Source organism: Eptatretus burgeri, chromosome 22, assembly GCF_056783735.1.
Source record: "Eptatretus burgeri isolate ZD-2024b chromosome 22, Ebu_testis_v1, whole genome shotgun sequence".
NCBI lineage: Eukaryota > Metazoa > Chordata > Myxini > Myxiniformes > Myxinidae > Eptatretus > Eptatretus burgeri.
In genome coordinates, this window is record NC_140982.1 from 95,331 (window position 1) to 117,415 (window position 22,085).

At 48.4% G+C, this 22,085-nt stretch overlaps 1 protein-coding gene and 1 long non-coding RNA gene across 6 annotated transcripts; one reads left to right on the forward strand and one right to left on the reverse strand.

The window, feature by feature from the left end:
* Positions 1–3,476: 3,476 nt before the first annotated feature.
* LOC147007979 (uncharacterized) lies at positions 3,477–13,618 on the reverse strand. 5 transcript variants are annotated; one of them, XM_085865671.1, is made up of 7 exons: positions 13,474–13,618; positions 12,347–12,493; positions 10,324–10,467; positions 8,258–8,340; positions 7,531–7,672; positions 5,752–5,973; positions 3,477–4,018 (listed from the first exon to the last, which is right to left on the reverse strand). In XM_085865671.1, exons 2-7 carry the CDS (start codon positions 12,375–12,377, stop codon positions 3,945–3,947), a joined length of 696 nt encoding a protein of 231 aa, XP_085721797.1. In that variant the 5' UTR covers positions 12,378–12,493; positions 13,474–13,618; the 3' UTR covers positions 3,477–3,944. The 5 variants fall into 5 exon arrangements, with proteins under 5 accessions (XP_085721797.1, XP_085721796.1, XP_085721793.1 ...); XM_085865670.1 differs by having other exon boundaries at positions 8,225–8,340; XM_085865667.1 differs by having other exon boundaries at positions 8,225–8,340; positions 10,282–10,467.
* Positions 13,541–14,750, forward strand: LOC147007980 (uncharacterized). Its single transcript, XR_015053652.1, has 2 exons — positions 13,541–13,639; positions 14,246–14,750. It is a non-coding gene; the product is annotated as an uncharacterized LOC147007980 (long non-coding RNA).
* Positions 14,751–22,085: the final 7,335 nt, after the last annotated feature.

Here is a 22,085-nt window from a genome sequence, read left to right on the forward strand (position 1 = left end):
GATCATGGGGTGTGGCGCTGCCGGTACCTGTGCGGGAGGACGAAAGTCCGAGTCTTCAGGTCCTTGGTACTTCCAGTCTTGCTCTATGGGTGCGAGACTTGGACTTTGACCAAGGATCTGAGACGGAGACTTAATTCCTTTGGTACCAGGTCTCTTCGGAGAATCCTTGGCTATCGCTGGTCGGATTTTGTGTCCAACGAGCGGTTGCTGAGAGAGACTCGGATGAGATTTGTTACCTGCATAGTCCGTGAGCGTCAGCTGCGGCTGTATGGACATGTGGCTCGTTTTCCTGACGCTGATCCTGCTCACCAGATCTCAGCGAGGGAGTCTCATGAGTGGAGGAGGCCAGTGGGCCGACCACGTGCCTCATGGTTGCAGCAGGTTGACCATCATCTCAAGGAGATGGGGATGGGCCTGGCATCTGCCTGGGGGATGGCCAGACGGAGGCCCCCGGAGTACCGGCGGAAAGTGGACGCAGCGACGCGCTGTTCTGGCACATGCTCCCATACCTGACCTGACCTGACCTGGTCATGTGATTTCCCCACATATGCAAATCATGTTCGAACAATGTAAATATTCCTTTGTTGAAAAGTTTTTTTTTCTTTCCAAAGAATCATTTTCTTCCTATTATTATTATCCGAAAGACTATTTTGAAGGATCTTGTTTTGGATGAAAGATTCATTACAGAAAGTCGAAACATCAGCGTTTTGATCACAACAACAATAACAGCAACAACTTCCGATATTTCGTCACGTGCCTTGACAGAGCCAATAGCGAGACCCGTCATCGATCTATAATTCCAGCAATCTCTGTCTGTCTGTGACCGCTGTTTCTCGACAACCGCTGGTCCGATCTAATTAAAACTTGCCAGGTATATTGCTGGGGACCTGAGCATGTGCCTTTTCAAGGTTTGATATTAATCGGACAAGTGGTTCCCAAGTTATGGCCATTTATTTACCAAACCAATGACAGGACACGTTGCTATGACATCACGAATGACGTCACAATTAATGTTTATTTATTTCTTATTTATTTATTACATTTTTTTGCACGATTGACGGTCCGATCTGATTGAAACTTGCCAGGAATATTGCTGGGGACCCGCGGATGTGCCTTTTCGAGGTTTGATATTAATCGGACGAGCGGTTTCCAAGTTACGGCCATTTATCTGTCAACCAATATCTGCGAGAGAGGGGGGACGGGAGAGGGGGGGATGAGAGTGGGGGCGAGAGAGAGGGGCGAGAGAGGAGGGGGAGAGAGGAAGAGCGAGACTAGGGGGGAGAGAGGGAGGGGAGAGAGAGGGGCGAGAGAGGAGGGGGAGAGAGGAGGAGCGAGACTAGGGGGGAGAGAGAGGGGGTGGCAGTGGGGACGAGAGAGCGAGAGCGAGAGAGGGGGACGTGAGAGGGGGTGTGAGAGGGGGTGTGAGAGAGGGGTGGGAGTGGAGGCGAGAGAGAGGGGCGAGGGAGAAGGGCGAGAGAGAGGGGCGAGAGAGGTGGGGGGAGAGAAGTGGGGTGAGACTCGGGGTGAGAGAGGGGGAGAGAGAGGGGGAGGAGGAATAGAGGAGGAGTGAGACTTGGGGTGAGAGAGGGGGGAAAGAGAGGTGGCGAGAGAGGGGCGTCACAATTCAAGAGAGGGGGAGAGAGGAGGGGGCGCGAGAGGGGGGTGAGAGTGGGGGCGAGAGAGAGGGGGGAGAGAGAGAGGGAGCGTCACAATTCTTTTTCATTTGATATGACTTTTCGTCACAATTGATGCTGGAGACCTGAATATGTTTCCCAGGTGTTCATTGGAATAAACATCGTTGGAATAAACTGATCTGACGTCATTCCCACATCGTTGGAGTAAACTGATCTGATTGGTGAAATGTGGCATCGCCTTCCCTGCATGGGATCCACGTCATGGCATCAAAAGGTGAAATGGTGTCCCTCCTGGAGGAGTCGATGAGGTCAGATGATGTCAGTCAGGGGTTTGGCTGATGAGGTCAGATGATGTCAGTCAGGGGTTGGGTGGGAGCCCCCATGATGTCAGTCAGGGGTTTGGCTGATGAGGTCAGATGATGTCAGTCAGGGGTTTGGCTGATGAGGTCAGATGATGTCAGTCAGGGGTTTGGCTGATGAGGCCAGATGATGTCAGTCAGGGGTTGGGCGGGAGCCCCCATGATATCAGTCAGGGGTTTGGTGGGAGACCCCATGATGTCAGTCAGGGGTTTGGCGGGAGTCCCCATGATGTCAGTCAGGGGTTTGGCGGGAGACCCCATGATGTCAGTCAGGGGTTTGGCGGGAGACCCAATGATGTCAGTCAGGGGTTTGGCGGGAGCCCCCATGATGTGTCACGGGTTTGGCAGGATGATGTCAGTCAGGGGTTTGGCGGGAGACCCCATGATGTCAGTCAGGGGTTGGGCGGGAGACCCCATGATGTCAGTCAGGGGTTGGGCGGGAGACCCCATGATGTCAGTCAGGGGTTGGGCGGGAGCCCCCATGATGTCACTCAGGGGTTTGGCGGGAGCCCCCATGATGTCACTCAGGGGTTTGGCGGGAGCCCCCATGATGTCAGTCAGGGGTTTGGCGGGAGCTCCCATGATGTCAGTCAGGGGTTTGGCAGGAGACCCCATGATGTCAGTCAGGGGTTTGGCGGGAGACCCCATGATGTCAGTCAGGGGTTTGGAGGGAGACCCCATGATGTCAGTCAGGGTTTTGGCGGGAGACCCCATGATGTCAGTCAGGGGTTTGGTGGGAGACCCCATGATGTCAGTCAGGGGTTGGGCGGGAGACCCCATGATGTCTGGCTGGGAACGGAACATGATTGGTCTACCATGTATCACGGAGTATCAGTGATGCAGCCCAAGAAAAATCACTGAACGAGGTACATCACCTGTCAAGTATCCGCGAGTCAAAAGACTGTCGGGAAAAGGGAAACATGGCTGACAGCCAATTTGACTATTGTGCAAAAATTAAATTTATCAAGTATCAAGTACCAGCAACAATTATAATTGAGAATACACAAATACAATTATGTTTCTTCCACACCTTCCCACCCACCCTCTGGTGCTGTAGATGATCCATCTGTTGTTGTCCCATTGCTTTCCCTTTACACCAAACAGACCGTTTCTCCCTGTCATTCTGCTCATCCATGAGCCTATCTATATACCTGTATATCTAAATAAATAAACAAATAAATAAACGACGAATTCCTTTCCCACTGACCATGAGCCCTTGTCCCAGATTCTCGATCGTTATACTTGAACAGAAGTTGAGGCTGGAAAGGATCAGGTCCCTCCTGAAAATCCCTCTTCAGGTCCCCTCTTTGAGCCGTCATTTTTCTGGTCATGCTGTGGTGCACCTGCACCTCCTTGTCCACCTTCTTCCAGTAACTCCCCACCCCATCCGCTGACCTTCAACCCCCTCCCCACTTCCGTCCCCCCTATTGTTCCACCATCCAATAAATCTTGAGAACTGAATTATAAAACACACCACACAGGCTTTCTTTTGGAAAAAAAACTCTATTTCACAGATTATGGCAAAGGCAAAGTCATTTCATGAAAACAGGTAACAGGTGATAGACAGGTAGGGGTGAGAATTCACATCGCAAATGACGATGATCTAAAAGTGCTCTGTGGAGGGTTTCCAGGACGACAGTTTGAACATCTCAAAATCATCGCAAAAACACCAACAACAAAAAAACTCAATGAAACAGTTAACAATTGAACTGCAGAACAACCAAGAAAAACTGTCCATGGTATCGATGAAAGACGAAGAAGAAAAGGTCTTCCGTCGGCCCAAAGGTGTATAACGAAGAAGGTAAACAATTCGAACATTTCACATTAATTTTCAGAATATCAACACTTAAGGCTTTCCATGTAATATCCCAGGAAGGCCAAAGGATATCCCAGTGTTTCCAAGTGTTGTTCCCAAGTTGCCATCTTGTCGAGTTTCAGGGTTGATCGAGGATCAGATGAGGTTTTTGTGGTTGAACAGACATGCAAACATGATTTGTTTCACTCTCCTGCTGTTATGTAGCACGACTAAACGATGATGAGCATTTTGATAAGAAAACAGAATTGGGGAGGGGGAGAGAGTGATGTCATAACGATTACGGTTATTAAAATAATTCCACAAACACGAATTCCACAAATAAATAAGTGAATCTTGGGGACTCAGAGGAGTGGCGTCACAAACAAACAAACAAACAATCATCTCATTCACTTTCATATAGAAGACAAGCAGAGCCTCCCCGTCGCTTCGCTGATGGACCAAGTAATCATCTTACTTGCCAAAAATTGCTATATTTCCTTTACACACGATATCCCAGCTCTCTCTGGTTATTATCCCCCCCCCCACTTTGACAGGCCCTCCATTTTTGGCGAGAAAGAGGAGGATAGGAAGACAAATTTACCTGTGCATCGAGTGCTGTAACCCCTCCCCCCACCACCCTACTTCCCTGTCCTCAACGTCCCCCTCCCCCTTTGCACCCCATTCGTTCTGATGTCCCTTCGAAGAACCAAGCAGCTGGTAGAGCACTCACCAAAGTGGCTTAAGCACTCAAGCAAACACGCCATTGAAACGGTTGATAAAGAACGGCAGGCTCGGTAAATGATTCGCGATCGCCGATCGGTCATCTTAAACACCGTGCACCCGGAATGTCAAACAAAAGTCTGAATTGGACAAATGAACATTTTTATCAGTCAGGATTGCTGCCGAGGTCAATCAAGAGGTTTAAATTTTGAAATTTGGCTTAGTTTAAGAGATTCTCGAGGTTATGACATGTGCGGAAATGAAATAAAGTCACGAACTCTGGTGTCTCCGGGCTTTTATAAGCATTGCAACGTATCCAGCGATTCATAGCTATGATGATCAGGCATTCGAGAAGATGAGTGAGGAAAGGGAAAAAAACTTTATCGGAAAGAAACCGTTGCGGCCTGTCCCAAGTCAAGGCATCGTTGAGCAGGCCAAAAAAACATGGCGGATTAAGATCCAAGTAAGGGAGAGCGTGATGGAGGTGTTTAAATCAACCCAAACACCCAGTTTTCACTCATTCACTCCCTTGGAGGTCCCTTAGTATGCATGCAAAGTTTCAGGATGCTCGGTTTCATGGTTTTGGAGTTATGGAGGAGACACACTGACATTTATTATTTTAGAAAGACATGTCCAATCTCTCCTAATGTTTGTTTCTGAAACCGCCATCCCTTTTGACCTAGTTATTTGGTGTTTTTTCTTTCGGAATCGATCATTGATGTTCTTGTGCAGCGTCTGCGAGGTCTGGACGTGGCAGTTTTGGCACGACAATGGAAGGGCTAATTACAGTGCCTCCAGAAAGGATTCACACCCCTCGACTTTTGTCACATTTTGTTGTGTCACAGCCTGAATTTAAAATGGATTTCATGAAAAAAAAAATTGTCACCAATCTACACAAAATACCCCAGAATGAAAAAGTGAAAACCTCACCTGGATCAGGAGCAACATTCATTCAAACCCCCCCGCAGACCTCCTCAGACCCTGAATTTTTTTGATGTCCTGAACAAAATTAGGTACATCACGGGTGATGAAGGTTGTGGTCAAGTTGTCCGATATCTAATTCAAGCTCTCCCGAATCGGCCGCAATAGTGTCACTTGATGGGGATCAATGGGATGAGAGTGGCGAGGAAGACAAATTGGTTCGGGATGATGTTGAGGACAAACGAGGGAGGAAAGAGAAAGTTCAAGATACAGTGCAGTACACAAGGCGTATCCACTGCACGTGCACCTGATTATTAACTACCTTGAACTTGATGGGTACATGTCGGCTTCGACTCCGCCTTGGTGATCTCATGGAGGTGAATGAGTGACACGGTGGATGAGGAAGGCTTTTCATCCCCCACTCCATCCGTTTTGTTCTTATCTTTCTCGTCAGCGGCCTTGCCACCGTTCTCCTCCACACCTTCTCCTGTAGTTGTTCCGTTACCTGCATCCTTGGCTTTCAGCCTCCCATCACCATCATCACCTGCAGGAGAGTAAAGTAAATTTTCAAACTCCGACATTGACAATGATACAACTCGGACAACGGTCGTGCACACGTGTAACTGTTTTGAGCTTCTCTGCATCTCATAAGAGGGGCTTTCAGCATCCCAGTCCTCGAGTGGCGTACTCTGTTGCAGGTGTTACAGGAACCGGAAATTGGAACCGGAAGTCGTGGTCATGCTGCTTCCTACCTTTTCTCTTATCTTCGAGCTGAGTCGGCCATTTTTGTTTGCTTGTCCTTTTGGGATTCTCATTGCCTGTGCGTCCGCCGGTCTCCGTCCAACGCAGCTGTCTCGTGATCGCACTGATCAACGTCAAAAGCCTTCACGTCTCTCTTGCAGGTATCTTTGGACCACGGGTTCAGTCGGCCGAGCGGTCATTATGTGCAGTCTACTGAGTGTCGTCCAGGTTTAATTTGTTTATAATGTGGGAGATGCTAAACCAGACAACAACCACGCTCTCGAGAGCAAGTCGTGAAAGTTGGTGTCAAGGAGTGTTCAAGAAGACCGAAACACTTGTACCCTCGGTCGAGGTAGGAGATTGTAATCAGTTCAGTGTTCTGGTGATAACTCACCTACTCTTCGCGGAAGACTGTCAAATGGTTAACGTCCACCAACGACCAGTGCCAGCAGGAGGGACCTCCGGCTGTGGTTCATCTGAGGAACGGCGGTGAACATCAATGCCTCGTCCTACGTGAGAAACACCAGGATAGTCGTTTACAGCTGGGCCAGGATTTGAACCAAGGATAGACAGCTCAGTGCAAGTTCGCAAAATCCTAATGGACGACAGGTAATGTGATGAGAAGGTTTCTGGCACAAAGTTTCTCCCATAAATCAGAACTACCCACAGCCAACAAGGTCTCCGTTGCTCAATGGAGCACCACTCTCCCCTACGGGCTGGCACTCCAGCATCACATTTATATACAGTATATCTCTCTCTCTCTGGAATCTAAAGCTCTCAAATTAATTGGAATGTCCCGTGACAAGGCCGAAGCAGAAGGACTATTTCTCTCACATCGCAGGCAGGTCAGTGGTCTCTGTTTTATCCTCCAACATTGCTCCCAATACTCTCTCTCTCTCCGTCCTCTGATCCTCCCCAGCAACTCCAGAATGTACTTACTCTTCCAGTAACTCCCTCCTGGTTAAACTTCGACAATCCAGGCTGACAGCACCACCTCAGCTTCTCTACTTCTTGCTTCTCCCGTCCACCTCTATCCACGTCCCACCATTCCATCAAATGCCCACCTATATTCCTTTATGCCCCACTTTTCTCACCTGCGGAACGACCTTACCGAATCAGTTGTCTCGACCTATTCCCTCCAGTATTTCAAGTCCGTTCCTCATCTTCCCCCTCGAGCTATCTGCCATTTCTACAACTGAGTTCAACGAAACTCAGTGAGACCCATCCACTCCATTTCCCCCCTCCTTGTGCCCATGGATCATCCGTTCGTTGTCCTCCCACCATTTACCCCATTTCTGTCTTCCCATCTATCCACAAGCTCGATACCTGGGCAAAAGGTAAAGTATATAAAACGTCATACCTGCATCTGATGTATGAACAACCTCCATGTGCACCGCTCCATCATGATGACCGCTTTCTCTATTTTCGTGCGAAGGAGTGTTCCCAACCACATTCAACTGCACCATCGTTTCCTCGGGATCATCATCATCGTCTTCATTTTGCTGTGAAGGAATGGTCCTCTTAGTCCAGCCTCATGAGCCCAAAACCACGCACCTTTTGAGACAGGTGTCACGCTTACATCAAGTGTCATGCTCACATCATTATGTGCACAATTCAGGGAGCCAGGGAGCACATGGCCTTTCTTTAGAGAAATCGTTTTCTCAGTGAAGTCCTCGGGCCCAGTCATGAGTGCATCAAACCTCGCCGGTTGAAGGTTTAGTCGTTTCTCGTGGGAATGATGGGAGACCTATCTTTAGCGTGACCAGAGACCGATGCGTTGCTATTGCTGAAAGGATGAGCCGCACTGAATGTTGGAGAGAAATGTCGATGAAGAAAAATGTCATTCGGCCCATCCTGCCTACACTACATCCCCAACCCAACTTTTGACCATGATGACGGACGCGCCGAACGACGTTGGAGTTATGAAGAGAGCCAAAAGTTATGATCATGGTTCGGGGTTTTTGTTGGAATGACAGAACCAGTTTCTCATTGCTTTACCGAAAAGCTTTCCCAACGACGGGTCCAAACCTTTCCACTCCCAGGGAAATACGCACCATGTTCCCAATGAGATGCAAACAAATCCTTACGAATTTCTCGCACACCAAAATCGTTGTGATTATGCAGGAGAAGAGGATGAGAATGGTGATCAGGGCGATCATTAGATGTTGTTCTGTAAAAAAAATATGATGAATAAACATAATCAACTCTTCATGATGATAGACATTTTCATTTTGTGTGCTGAAAGTATTATGTGTGTGTGTGTGTGTGTGTTCGTATGTGTGTGTGTTCGTGTGTATATGTACGTTTGTATGTGTACATGTTGAAATCAATGGGATTTTGAAGTTGCATCTGGAGGATGTTTTCCAGGAACGCATCAATGTCGTAAATACCTGGACGAGCCTGTGTGTGTGTGTGTGTGTGTGTGTGTGTGTGTGTGTGTGTGTGTGTGTGTGTGTGTGTGTGTGTGTGTGTGTGTGTGTGTGTGTGTGTGGGTGTGTGTGTGTGTGTGTGTGTGTTGTGTATGTGTGTGTATCGACCAATCTGTTCCACTTTGTTCTCAGAGTTTTGTTCCAAGAGCTCTTTTTATGATCATCACCAAACCCCATACAAAATCGTATTTTTTTGCTTGTTTGTATGGTCCCTCTTTGTGCCCAGTGTTTCCCGCTTTGTACCACCTCTGTGCCCAGTTTTTCCCCCTCTGTGCCCAGTGTTTCCCCCTCTGTGCCCAGTTTTTCCCCCTCTGTGCCCAGTGTTTCCCCCTCTGTGCCCAGTTTTCCCCCCTCTGCACCCAGTGTTTTCCCCTCTGTGCCCAATGTCCCCCCTCTGTGCCCAGTTTTTCCCCCTCTGTGCCCAGTGTTTTCCCCTCTGTACCCAGTGTTTTCCCCTCTGTGCCCAATGTCCCCCCTCTGTGCCCAGTTTTTCCCCCTCTGTGCCCAGTGTTCCCCCCTCTGTACCCAGTGTTCCCCCTTCTGTGCCCAGTGTTTCCCCCTCTGTGCTCAGTTTTGCCCCCTCTGTGCCCAGTGTTTTCCCCTCTGTGCCCAATGTCCCCCCTCTGTGCCCAGTTTTTCCCCCTCTGTGCCCAGTGTTTTCCCCTCTGTACCCAGTGTTTCCCCCCTCTGTGTCAAGTTTTCCCCCTCTGTGCCCAGTGTTTCCCCCTCTGTGCCCAATACTCCTTTCTCTTTGCCCCCTCTGTGCCCAGTGTTTTCCCCTCTGTGCCCAGTGTTTCCCCTCTGTGCCCAGTTTTTCCCCCTCTGTGCCCAGTGTTTCCCCCTCTGCTCCCAGTGTTTCCCCCTCTGTGCCCAGTGTTTCCCCCTCTGTGCCCAGTTTCCCCCTCTGTGCCCAGTGTTTCCCCTCTGTGCCCAGTATTCCCTTCTCTGTGCCCAGTTTTCCCCCTCTGTGCCCAGTATTCACTTCTCTGTGCCCAGTATTCCCTTCTCTGTGCTCAGTTTTCCCCCTCTGTGCCCAGTGTTTCCCCCTCTCTGCCCAGTGTTTCCCCCTCTGTGCCGTGTTTCCCATCTGTGTGCCCAGTGTTTTCCCCTCTGTTCCCAGTGTTTCCCCCTCTGTTCTCAGTGTATTTCCACCTCGATGTCAAGTGTTTCCACCTCTGTTCCCAATATTTACCCCCTCTTTTCCTAATGTTTCCCCCTCTGTGCCCAGTGTTTCCCCCCTCTGTGCCCAGTATTTTCCCCACTGTTCCCAGTGTTTTCCCCTCTGTGCCCAGTGTTTCCCCCTCTGTTCCCAGTGTATTTCCACCTCGATGTCCAGTGTTTCCACCTCTGTTCCCAATATTTACCCCCCCTTTTCCGAATGTTTCCCCCCTCAGTACAGTCACTGTTTATCTCTGTGTTGGATGGTGCTGACGTGGGTTTCTCAGAAGAGATTGTGACAGGGTCGATCAAATGTTTACAATATGGAACAGCACTGATCGAAGGGGTTAAAAGGGATTTCACTGGAAAGTTTCAAATCAGTTCAAAATACAGAAAAAAAACCCTGAAATTAACAAAAACACAAATCAACACAACTCTCTTGAGAATGTGAACGGGTTTCCTCCCGGGTGGGGTTCCAATCAGGGTTGATAATAATAGTTGTGTCGTCACAGGCAGGTCCTCACTTTTCGGAATGGAGGTGGCATTTCCAGGCCGAGTGCCCACACCTGTCGAATTGGAAGTCGTGGTGTTGTCCAGGATGATTGAGATCCTCTCAATGACGCCGATTAAAGTTGTTGGTGTTGTCGTTGATACTTTTTTGATTCTTGTCCAATTCCTGTTGTCCGTAGTCTGCCCAGCACAGAGTGTCACTGCACAACAGGTGCACACAGGTTGTCTGCACGAGCACACCGTCGCTCGAAACACAAATCAAACAAACTTTATACAAGATACAGCGGAGAGTAATAAGTTCTACAGTCGAGTCTCTTTGTGATGAACAAGTACAGTGATTACAGGAAGGATTCTCACCCCTCGACTGTTGTGACATTTTGTTGTGTTTCAGCCTGAAGTTAAAATGGATTAAATTGAGATTTTTTTTTTCGTCACCAAATCTACACAAAATACCCCAAAATGACAAAGAGAAAACATGTTTTGAGAAATTTTTAAAAGTTAATTAAACAGAGGTTAATTAAACAGTTACCTGTCGTAACGCTCACCTGGTGAGCCGGACTCAAGTCCAGGTGAGCTGAAAATGAAAAGCTGAAATGTCTTTCGTTATTAAGTATTCGATCCCCTGAGTCAATGCTTTGTCGAAGCCCCTTTGTCAGCGATTACAGGCTCGAGTCTTGCTGGGTTTGTCTGGATCAGATTTACACTTCGGGATTTGGGGATTTTCTCCCATTCTTCCTCGTGGATTTGCTCAAGCTCCGTCAAGTTGGATGGGGAGCGTCGGTGAACCGTAATCTTCAAGTCTTTCCACAGATTCCCAATGGGATTCAAGTCTTGGCTTTGGCCTGGTCACTCAAGGACTGTTCACGTTCTTGTTCTGAAGCCAGTCCAGTGTTGCTTTGGTTGGATGTTTGGGGTCATTGTCCTGTTGGAATGTAAATCTTTATCACAGTCTCAAGTCTTTTGCACTCTGAAGCAGGTTCCCTGTATTTGTCTCCATTCATTGTCCCCTCTATCCCTACAAGTCTCCTTGTCCTTGCTGCTGAAAAGCATCCCCATAGCATGATGCTGCCACCACCATGCTTCATGGTAGGGATGGTGTTAGATGGATGATGAGCTGTACTCAGTTTCCATCACACCAAGTCCTTTGCTCTTAGAGTCTTTCACGTCCATTTTTATAAACTCCAGACGTGCTGTCACGTGCTTTTTTCTCAGGAGAGGCTTCCGTCTCGCCACTCTGTCATAAAGCCTCGACATGTGAAGTTGCTGCAGAGACTGTTGTCCTTCTGGAAGGTTCTCCAATCTCAGCAAACGAACTCTGTAGTTCTGTCAGAGTGGTCATTGGGTTCTTGGTCACCTCCCTGACCAAGGTCCTTCTTGCCCGGTTGCTCAGTTTGCTCGGACGGCCGGCTCTAGGAAGAGACTAGGTAGTTCCACATTCTTTCTATTTCCTAATGATCGAGCTCACTGTGCTCTTGGGAACTTTCAACATTAGAAATTGTTATATATCCTTCCTCAGATCTACGCCTCCTCAATATTATATCTCGGAGTTCCACGGACGGTTCCTTGGGCTTCATGGTGGAGTTTCTGCTCTGACATGTATTTCCAACTGTGGGACCTTAATCCGAAAGGTGTGTTTCTTTCTAACTAATGTCCAATCAATTTAATTGGCCACAGGTGGACTCCAATCAAGTTGTGGAGACATCTCAAGGATGATCAAAGGAAACTGTAAGCACCTGAGCTCAATTTGGAGCGTCATAGCAAAGGGGTTGAACACTTTTATTCTACAATAATTAGGAATTCATTTACTCAGAGAGCCTGCGAGAGCTCACCTGCTCTTCGTGAAAGACACCGTGGGGTCTTTTACGTCCACCGACTCACGTTAGCTGATTGGACAGCCGGCTAAACATGCGTCCGAGGCACGATGATGCAACACCCTGCTCACGAATCACCAATCGGACGGTTTACAGGTGAATCGGGAATCGAGCACCGACTGGAGAGCTCCAAGGTGAGCGCGCTACCGCTGCACCACTCTGCCGGACACCTGTCGGACGGTAAATTATGACAGGAAATAAAACTTACCTGTGAGCAGCAGAAACACCACCATTCCCATGTTCACAGGGCAGGTGAACCTCCCCCAACACCACCGGGGAACAAGGACTGTGGTCGATACTCGGAGAAAGTCCGATCACGATCCGGGACTTCACTTATCACGGGATCATCCAGCTCCTGGAGGAGGAAAACCACATCTCTGTAACAACCACACCACGTGATCTCTGCAACAACCACACCACGTGATCTCTGTAATAACCACACCACGTGATCTCTGTAATAACCACACCACGTGATCTCTGTAACAACCACACCATGTGATCTCTGTAACAACCACACCACGTGATCTCTGTAATAACCACACCACGTGATCTCTGTAATAACCACACTACGTGATCTCTGTAACAACCACACCATGTGATCTCTGTAACAACCACATCACGTGATCTCTGTAACAACCACACCATGTGATCTCTGTAACAACCACATCACGTGATCTCTGTAACAACCACACCACGTGATCTCTGTATCAACCACATCACGTGATATCTGTAATAACCACACCACGTGATCTCTGTAATAACCACACCACGTGATATCTGTAATAACCACACCACGTGATCTCTGTAACAACCACACCACGTGATCTCTGTAACAACCACACCACGTGATCTCTGTAACAACCACACCACGTGATCTCTGTATCAACCACATCACGTGATATCTGTAATAACCACACCACGTGATCTCTGTAATAACCACACCACGTGATATCTGTAATAACCACACCACGTGATCTCTGTAACAACCACACCACGTGATCTCTGTAACAACCACACCACGTGTTTTGTTTCAATCCCGAACATGTTCCCTCATCCCCGTATTCCCAATGTGGAGCGATGACCCCAGTGGTGTTTATCTCATCCTTACAGGACACATGAACCACCACGAGACCCCATGTAACACGAGTTTATCTCCCATCCCGAACTCGGCAGCCATATTTATTTTACTTCTCGATTTTACTTCAATCTAATTCAACCACAAATGACACGTGACCTCTTTGTCTCCTTTTACCGTTTGTCCCCGATTTGTGAGAAAATCTAACAACATGAGGGAAGTCGGGACATCAGGAAAGGAGGAATGTAGGAATCACTCACCGCTGGGTGAAGAGAATCTCGAGGTCGAGGGGCGGAGCTTCTCGTTGGGAGTGCGTGACGTCATCGCGCATGCGCAGTTTGTTTCCCGCCCTGAGTCTCGTACATGGAGCTCCCGAGCCGGTTTACTCAGAATTATATAAATATCGAGCACGGACACAGACCACAGGTTGGTAACCATAGCAACGGCTTTGATGAACCGAATCTCCTCTTGTATTGAAAGATAACTCTAATTATTAATTATTATTATTATCCTCCGTTGGACTGAGTCCAAACTTCGTGCGTGCGTGCGTCCGTACCATATCTCGGACACGTGCGGACAGATTTTATTTGTACTTGGCACAAAGACAACACGTGATGATAGACGTGAGCACGTGATTTCTTGACGAGATCAGATGGAGGACGGCCGACCGGCGAAGTGATCGGCCCATCGACTCAGCTTCAACAATCCGACGTGGTCGTCTCGTCCGACTCGGTGGAGTTATCCCTTCCTTGGACAAACACAGTCATGTGCTGCGATGTGTTTCCCTTCCTTGAGTTTGACGTGAGCGCCGTGTGCGCAAATCTTCCTTTCTTTCAGGGTTGAGAACAATATCTTCCTTTCGCTTTTTTTGTTTTCGCTTGGTTGCTGTCACTGTTTGAGCGTTAGTGGTTGGAGTGCAGGTAGTTGATGCAATGAGTTGTGGTGTTGTGGTCAGGCATGGTCAGGTTAATTTTGAGTCGAAAAGCAGTTGCGATGGTTCTGTCCCAGTCGTGTTTTTGTCTTGTCCTCCAGGTTCTTGCTTTCCTCGTCAGCCGCTTTGTCTCTGACTGCAACGTACAGAAAGGAGTCGAAAGCACCCCTCCATGTCAGAAAGCACCCTTCCATGCCGGAAAACACCCCTCCATGCCGGAAAGCACCCCTCCATGCTGGAAAACACCCCTCCATGTCGGAAAGCACCCCTCCATGCCGGAAAGCACCCCTTCATGCCGGAAAGCACCCTTCCATGCCAGAAAGCTCCCCTTCATGCCGGAAAGCACCCCTTCCATGCCGGAAAGCACCCCTCCATGTCGGAAAGCAACCCTCCATGTCGGAAAGCACCCCTCCATGCCGGAAAGCACCCCACCATGCTGCATTGTATCACGTTTTACATTTTGTACAAATGCCGCATTGAAATGGCTGCCAAATGGCATCGTCCTGAATGTTTTCGATGTATGAAACTAACGTTTTTTTATGCTTCACCTTTTTATTGGCTAATTCGAATTTTTTGAAGTTGAAAATTATAATTGGTCAAAGTTAATCGGCTGAGGTGTCTTTTTTTTCTTTTCATAACTCGGTAATTATAAGAGCTCGGACCTCCAAATTTGGAACCCTTAACTTTAAATAGGATCTGAATAACATATTAAAACTTGAGCGTGATAGCTTTTCGGGAATCGAACCGAGTTTTTCACCGATGTCGGCTATTTTAGAATCTTCGGAGTTGATATTTAACATATTGTTTTCGTTGACGAAATTCGCAAACCACCATTCAGGTCCCGTAGGTGAGATATCTGTAAGTATATGTGTAGTTAGGCCCAAACCCGTTGTTTAGAGGGAATAAATGTTATTCATTCGGGCTGCGACCCTTCTAGATAGCCGTTTTTCTTTTACTATCTTTATTTTGGACCAGCCGCCATTACTACCACCACCAACCACGTCTCAACAGCCATCACACAACAACCACCAACCGCAACGCCGCTTCACAACCACAGCCACGACCCTTGCCGTCACATCTCGCTCTCGCAACCATCGCATCACCGCCATTCCCGCGCCGCTTGTGGACACCGATCCTGGACTCGTACAGGGCGCGCACCGAGCAGCTGGTGCAAAAACGCCAGCCCTCCGAAGAAATCGGATCAAGAACGATTCACGCCCACTTCTGTTCCGTCCTGTCAGCGAGCGTGGGGCGATTTGGCCCCGCCTCCAGGTGCGTCGGAGTATAATCGCGATATGCAGATTCGCGGATCAAAAATCATTCACGCCCACTTTTCCTCTGTCCAATGGGGAGCCACCCAGAGGTGAAGGGTCGAAGGTGAAGGAGCGAAGCCCCAGGGGCTATAAAGGGCCGCGTTCGCTCGCCGGGAAGAATGTAGTTGAGTCAGTCAAGGAGAGTTGAGAAGAGAAGAGTCAGAGAAAGCAGTTGGACGGAGCTGAGAAGAGTGGAGAGTTGGAGAGGTGGCGGCGGCGAAGGCAGTCGAGAGGGCGCTCGTGTCAGAGTCGGGGAGCTGCGGAGAGGGGAGGCCGGTAACGCGACCGAGGTCGCGGTGGAGACGCTCGTCGCGGGACCCGAGCCAGCGAGATATCCTCATTCCCCCAAGCATCAACAACCCCCTCCTGTTTCCCCCCGCGCTGAGATAGTGTGAGAAGGGGGCCCCGTTCCCACCCCATTTCCAAGCAGTGCCAGCGAGGCCCGCGGAGTCGGGGCGCCGCCGCCATCTTGCGGCTCATCACCAGACGGGTAGGCTCGACGCGGTCTCGGCCCCAGGCCCGTCTGCCCCCCTCATCGTTGAGGGTGGTCCCTTTTTCTTTTGCTTTGAGTATATGTGTTGTCGGCGCCGTCTGTGAAGTAAAACTGTATAAGTGTTGCTGTGTGCTCGGTAGTCGGTAGTAGATCTGCATTGTGTTTCTCTTTTACATTTGCTTTTTGTGCAGAATTGTCGTGTCACTTTTACATTTGCTTTTTTGTGCAGAATTGCCGTGTCACTTTTACATTTGCTTTTGGTGTATAATTGTATATGTGTGCTTTCCGTTTGCCGCGGAATAAATGTGCTTTATGTTGAACTGTTTTTTCCCGTTTGACGATAACACCGCTCGGTTATCCCGATAGTACGGAACGGGTCGCTTAAAGTGGCCCCTGTCCGAAGTCGACCTGCGGCGAGGTGCGATCGCCCGGTCTACCCTCCGTGTGGGTACTTAGGTAGGTCGAATTTGGCGAGCAACCCTATCCCACGCGGGGGGCCGATTGGCACGATCGTGGTGAGGCCGAAAGGCCCACCCATGACTAGTTCCCGGCGTTAGTCCGAGAGGGTCACGACGGGATTGTCCGTCCAGTGGGCGACGTGCCGCGATTCGAGTTACGTGGCCGTTCGCACGCCGGCGGGCGCGAATCCGCAACACTGGTGTCAGGTCGTGAGATACAAACTCATCCCCCTCCTCGCGACACTGGTGTCAGAGAGCGGGACAACGGACTCTCCTGTCTCCAGCTAAATTCACGGGAATCGGTCCAGGGGTGAGAGGAGTGACCCCCGATTCCCTCCAAATTACGAGCGATTCAAATTAACCCTTTATGAGAAATAAGATGGCGTCTCAAGGCGAGCGGGAGCCGGGGGTATTAGGTATGTGTCGTCATGTAGGATCCATGGCCCAGGTCGGTTCTTTTTATAATTATAACCCCACCACTAACTGTGGTCAGTGGGAGCGGCTTGAGCATGAACTTTGCTGGCAAACGGAGTCGCACAATGGCAGCGCGATCGCACCTCAGCGCAGCACGGGGCGGGCTGATATTAATGGCACAGCACGAGGCGTGAGCTCCCAGTCACCGGTTCAAGGCACGTGGTCACGGCATGTGCCATGGCAGGCGTGGCAGGATGACTATGCGAGCATTGGCAGGCTTCAGGCACAATTGGGGGATGTCTTGGAAAAGGTGAAGCGTTATGAAGAATATATCGAGGAGGTGCAACGTGGAGTGGACGAGTCACAACGGCACGCAGACGCGCTTCAGAAAAATTACGTGTACGGGGGGACACAGCGGTTGGACGATTTACTGGAACGAATTCGGTGGCAAAAACATGACTTGGCCAATAGAGTCGACAAATTATGTGGGAAAAAGAATTTGGTAGTGTTTTATACCCGTCAGTTGGAATATGCAAAGAGCAAACTGAACAAAAGAATAGAGGAACAGCAGATTGGTATCTCCCAGGAAAGGAAACAATGGGAGGAAGAATGGAAAACCGAGCTTGAAAAGAAACAAAAGGAGCACGACTTGGAAGTAAAACAATTAATGGAAAAATTATTGGAGCAAGCAAGGCGGTTCAAAGAACTAGAGGGGAGAGTGAGGGAAATACAGTTGGAAGAGAAAAAATGTGAACACGATGGGGAGTTGGAACAATTGAAGGAAGAGATAAGAACAGGCAATCAGGAAAGAGAAAGCCTAGAATGGAAGATAAAAAGAGGAGAGAGACAGCTCGAGGAAAGGGCGGAGGAATTGCTGGAAAAGTCAGAACAGTTCGAAGAACTGCAGGGAGAATTGAGGGAGGAAGGAGAAAGGAAAACAAAGCTTGAAAAGGAAAAACTCAAGCAAGATGGGGAATTGGAACTACTGAAGCGAGAGGTAAGGGCAAGCCAGTTTAAAAGAGAAATCCTGGAAGGGGAGATTAGAATGGGAAAGGAATGGCAGAAAAAACTAAATGAATACAATAAAAAAAGGGACGAATTGAGGAGGGAAGCGGTGGAAAGAAGAGATGAAATGAGTGAAGAAGCACGCAAATTGAGGGAGGAATTGGAAACAAAAACTTCTGAGATACTGAAACACGAAAACATAGTAAGAGGATTATAAGACGAACTGAGGATGTTAAAAGAGGAAAGGAAGAGAACAGAGAATGAAACGTTAAGGAACCACACTGAGCAGATTGAACAATTAGAAGCCAAAGCAAAGTCGGAGTATGCGGAGATGAGAAAGGAATTGGAAAAGAAAGCTTCTGAGTTACAGAAACACCAAAACAAGGAGAGGAAACGAGGAAGAGTAATGAGACAGCAGCAAATGAAACACAAAAAGGAGATTAACCAAATGAAGCAAACCATGAAACTGGAGAAGGAAGGACAGGAGAGGAAACGAGGAAGAGTAGTGAGTGAACAGCGAATGAAACACAGGAAGGAAATGAGCCAATTGAAAGAAACAATGAGATTGGAAAACAAAGAGCAGGAGGAACAGTGGGAGAGAAAACAACAACTATATGAGTGTGAAATTGAACGACTAAAACGGAGAGCGAGATTGGAGTCAACGGAGATTGATAGTTCCCGGCGTTAGTCCGAGAGGGTCACGACGGGATTGTCCGTCCGGTGGGCGACGTGCCGCGATTCGAGTTACGTGGCCGTTCGCACGCCGGCGGGCGCGAATCCGCAACAATATATATGTAGAAGGCTCATGCACACCAGAAAGTAAATGTTCATCCTGATATCGTTCACATAAATCGTTTTATAGGTACTTTTGTGTATTACATCGCCATTCACAATGGACACAAAATGGAGTCCAATGCACATGAGGTCGTCATCTGTATGTGCTGTAAATTTCAGTCCTTTACCTTGCGACGATGTGCCGTAAAGCAGTGTTTGGTGTTGTGTTTTATAGTACTTTTTTGGAACATATTCTGTTAAATAAGCAATATAATCGCAAAATAACATTGGAATCTATTTCCCCGACCATTTCCGATCTCAGAAGGTGTTCATCCTTTTTCGTGGCTGCTATACTTTTGGAGATATCAGGGAAAACGTGTCCATTTAACGTGTCTGAAAAAATCATGTTTTTTGCGAATGAAATGTCAGAGGCCATTTTGAAACCGAAAAACTTACAGCTTTGAGCTTTGCACAAAATAGACTACATGTATAGTCGAGTTAGCATGCAAGGTTTCAGTTTCCTACGCCCTTCTTAACTCGATCTAACAACCTCTTGAAAGTGGCCAAAATCACCTTCGCACGTGGTGCCTGAAATGATTTGCTTTTCAATCACATTAAGTAGCAGATTCCTGAAATTTTAACACATGATGGAGGACGTCCTTGTGAATGCAGGAAGTGTTCATACATTTTCGTGGCTGCTGCACTTTTGGAAATATGAGGGAAAATGTGTCCATTTTCGGTGTCTGAAAATCATGTTTTTTGCACATGCATGTTCGGGCGCCATTTTGAAATTAAATGAACAATCGTTTTGACTTTTATACGTTTTGAACTAAACGTGTACTAGAGTTGGCATGCCGAGTTTCAGCTTCCTACATCCTTCCAAACCCCATCAAAGAACCTGTTGAAAGTGGCCAAAATCAGCTTTTTTGAATTTTGAACCAATCATAACTTTAATATTTAAAGCACATAACTAAATCGAGAATTTCAACACATGATAGAGGATGGCACTGGACACGTGCATAGCTTTTTTTGTATTCGTACAATGAAAAATGGACAGAGGAGAGGCTATTTACCATGAGGGGGAGAGCAACAATTACAGGAAAAAAAGCATAAATTATTTTATTACAAGTGACCGTCCTGAACTGGATTTTAATCGAAACCACCTTGCATGTGGCATTCCATCTGAAACCCAATTATGAGCTGTGTCGACGTTCCATTGAACCATCCTGAACCCCGTCCCGCTCAGAGTCAGCGACGCGCTGCTCCGGCGCATGATGCCAGACTTGACCTGAACACTCCTCGTTCAGCATTACCTCTTCAGACTCCTCCGCCATGTTGATTGTTCGATTCAAACAAATCCCGGGGACAATGGCTCATCGATCGCAGTTCATGATTTTGGGATGCATTCCTGATAAGCATTTTAGGGGGCTGGCAGGATAGCCTAGGCCCGAGGCCCTTGAGGAATGCACACTCGCCTCGGACCTGTCTCGCTTGGGACCCAGCATTTTTTTTTTGTATACCTTGTCGAGCCTCGTGTGAGAGCTAACACACAACGCACATCATGGGGGACATGAGACAAGAGGGGAGGGAGTGGGAAGGACAAAACAGTGGGGAACAGAGACATTAGGAGATCTGTGGAAGGGAGAGGGATGGGGCGAGGAACATGGGGAATACAAGATGGACGTCACAGGGACTTTCAAGAAGGAAAGCAGGGAATTTGAAGGAGGTGGGCTTGAGTGGATTATCGGGGGTAGAAAAGATCGAGGATTTGGATGGGGGATGATAAGAGGTGGTGGTGAACAGCTGTTTTGAAGGCCTGGAGGGAAGAATGGGAATGAATATAGTGAGGGAGTTTATTCCAAAGGCGGGAAAAAGAGGGATGAAAGAGTGAAGGTGAGCAGTGGTTCGTGATTTTAGTAGTTTTACCAGAAGGGGGTTATTGGCGGACCTTAAGCGCCCTGCGGAAATGTGGTGGGGACAAATCACAGAGAGAGCAGGGGGCGAGGCTGGAGAGGAGAAGGTAGAAGACAGAAAGACCACCGACCAACTTGCAGTGAATGAGTGAGAGGCCCAAAGACTCAGCCTCATTGCGATAGAAGCCGATGATCCGAAATGCCTTGGTTTCCACAGCGTGAAGCCGAGAAAGGTGGGAAGCAGGAGCACCAGCCCAGAGGGGAGAGCAGTACTCCATCAGGCTGCGGACAAAAGCTTTGCAAGTGGTCAGGAGCTCAGGTGGGACGAGGAAGGACTTTGCACGACGGAGGATTCCCAGTCGGAGACTGGCTTTGGAGGCGAGGTTTGAAATGTGACTTTCCCAGAAAAGGTCATGGCAGATAGTGAGACCCGGAAGCTTGAAAGAAAGGACTTCTTCCAGAGGATTGTTGAGAAAGTTGATGGGGGGGGGGTTCCAAACGGTCCTTTCGAATAGACATAGTGAGAGTGTGAGATTTGACCGGATTGAAAGACATGTTCCATGTGTTGGACCAGTTTGTGATTTTATCCAGATCTGCAGTGAGCGAAGAAGCTGCTGCTTGCCGGTCTGAGGGATGACCGATGGTATGGCAGAGGGTGGAGTCATCAGCAAAGAGATAAAGAGGATTTTCCAGAGAGCCAGAGAGATCATTGATGAAAACCAGAAAAAGAACAGGGCCGAGAACGCTACCTTGAGGAACTCCAGCCTGGACAGGAAGGGGGGATGAAAGAACTCCATTTAAGGCCACACGTTGACTGCGACAGGAGAGGAAGTCTGCGAGCCATGAGTGGAGATGGCCTTGGAGATGGTGAAGAGATGGAGGTGAGAGGGCAGTGGAAAGAGGCAGCTTTGTGGATGGGAGGGGGGGCAACTTTGGGAAGGATGAGTGAGGTGGATGAATGGTGGGAGAAAGGTGAGGGGGGAGTTTTTGAGAGAGGTGAGGGAGGCTTGGAGGGAGAAGAGTGGGATGGTTGCTTTGAGAGTGAGGGGTGAGAGGGGTGAGTTGGCACTGAAGTTGGAATCAAAGAATGGTTGATGGAAAGCGAACATTCATAGCAAACTGGGTTTTTAAAAGTTTTAGGTCAGTTATGCGATTAAACACATTTCTTGAGGGATGCAATAAAGGCGAATTCAGAGAATGGAGAGAAGAAATGCCATCCTGAACTGCCATCCTGGTGTCTCGCTTGCAGGGTGACGCAGCAAGGGATGGACGTTATGGTGGAGTACCGGTGTGCCTCATGGAGCACCGGTGGAGCATGGTGGTTGTTGATCGTTGAGATCCTCTAATGTCCTTCGCGAAGAGTAGTTGAGCTCTCCTGGACAACCTGAAAAAATTACAAATTCCTCCTCTAACCTAAAGTGGGGGGGGGGGGGGGTGGTACATCCGCACCCAGAAAAAATGACGCAAAGTGCTGCATTCGAGAGGAAGCACTTTATGATCAACTGCAGAGTAACACGTCTCAATGACTGTGGGTCTGACCCTTCTGTAAACATACTTCAAATAAATATAAA

Coding starts and splice junctions, on each gene's coding strand:
- LOC147007979 (XM_085865667.1), bottom strand. CDS start 12,377: ATGGGAATGGTGGTGTTTCTGCTGCTCACAG. Junction 7,673..8,224: donor TGCATCTCATTGGGAACATG/GTGCGTATTTCC, acceptor ATTCCTTCACAG/CAAAATGAAGACGATGATGA. Junction 4,019..5,751: donor ATGTACCCATCAAGTTCAAG/GTAGTTAATAAT, acceptor ATCATCGTTTAG/TCGTGCTACATAACAGCAGG.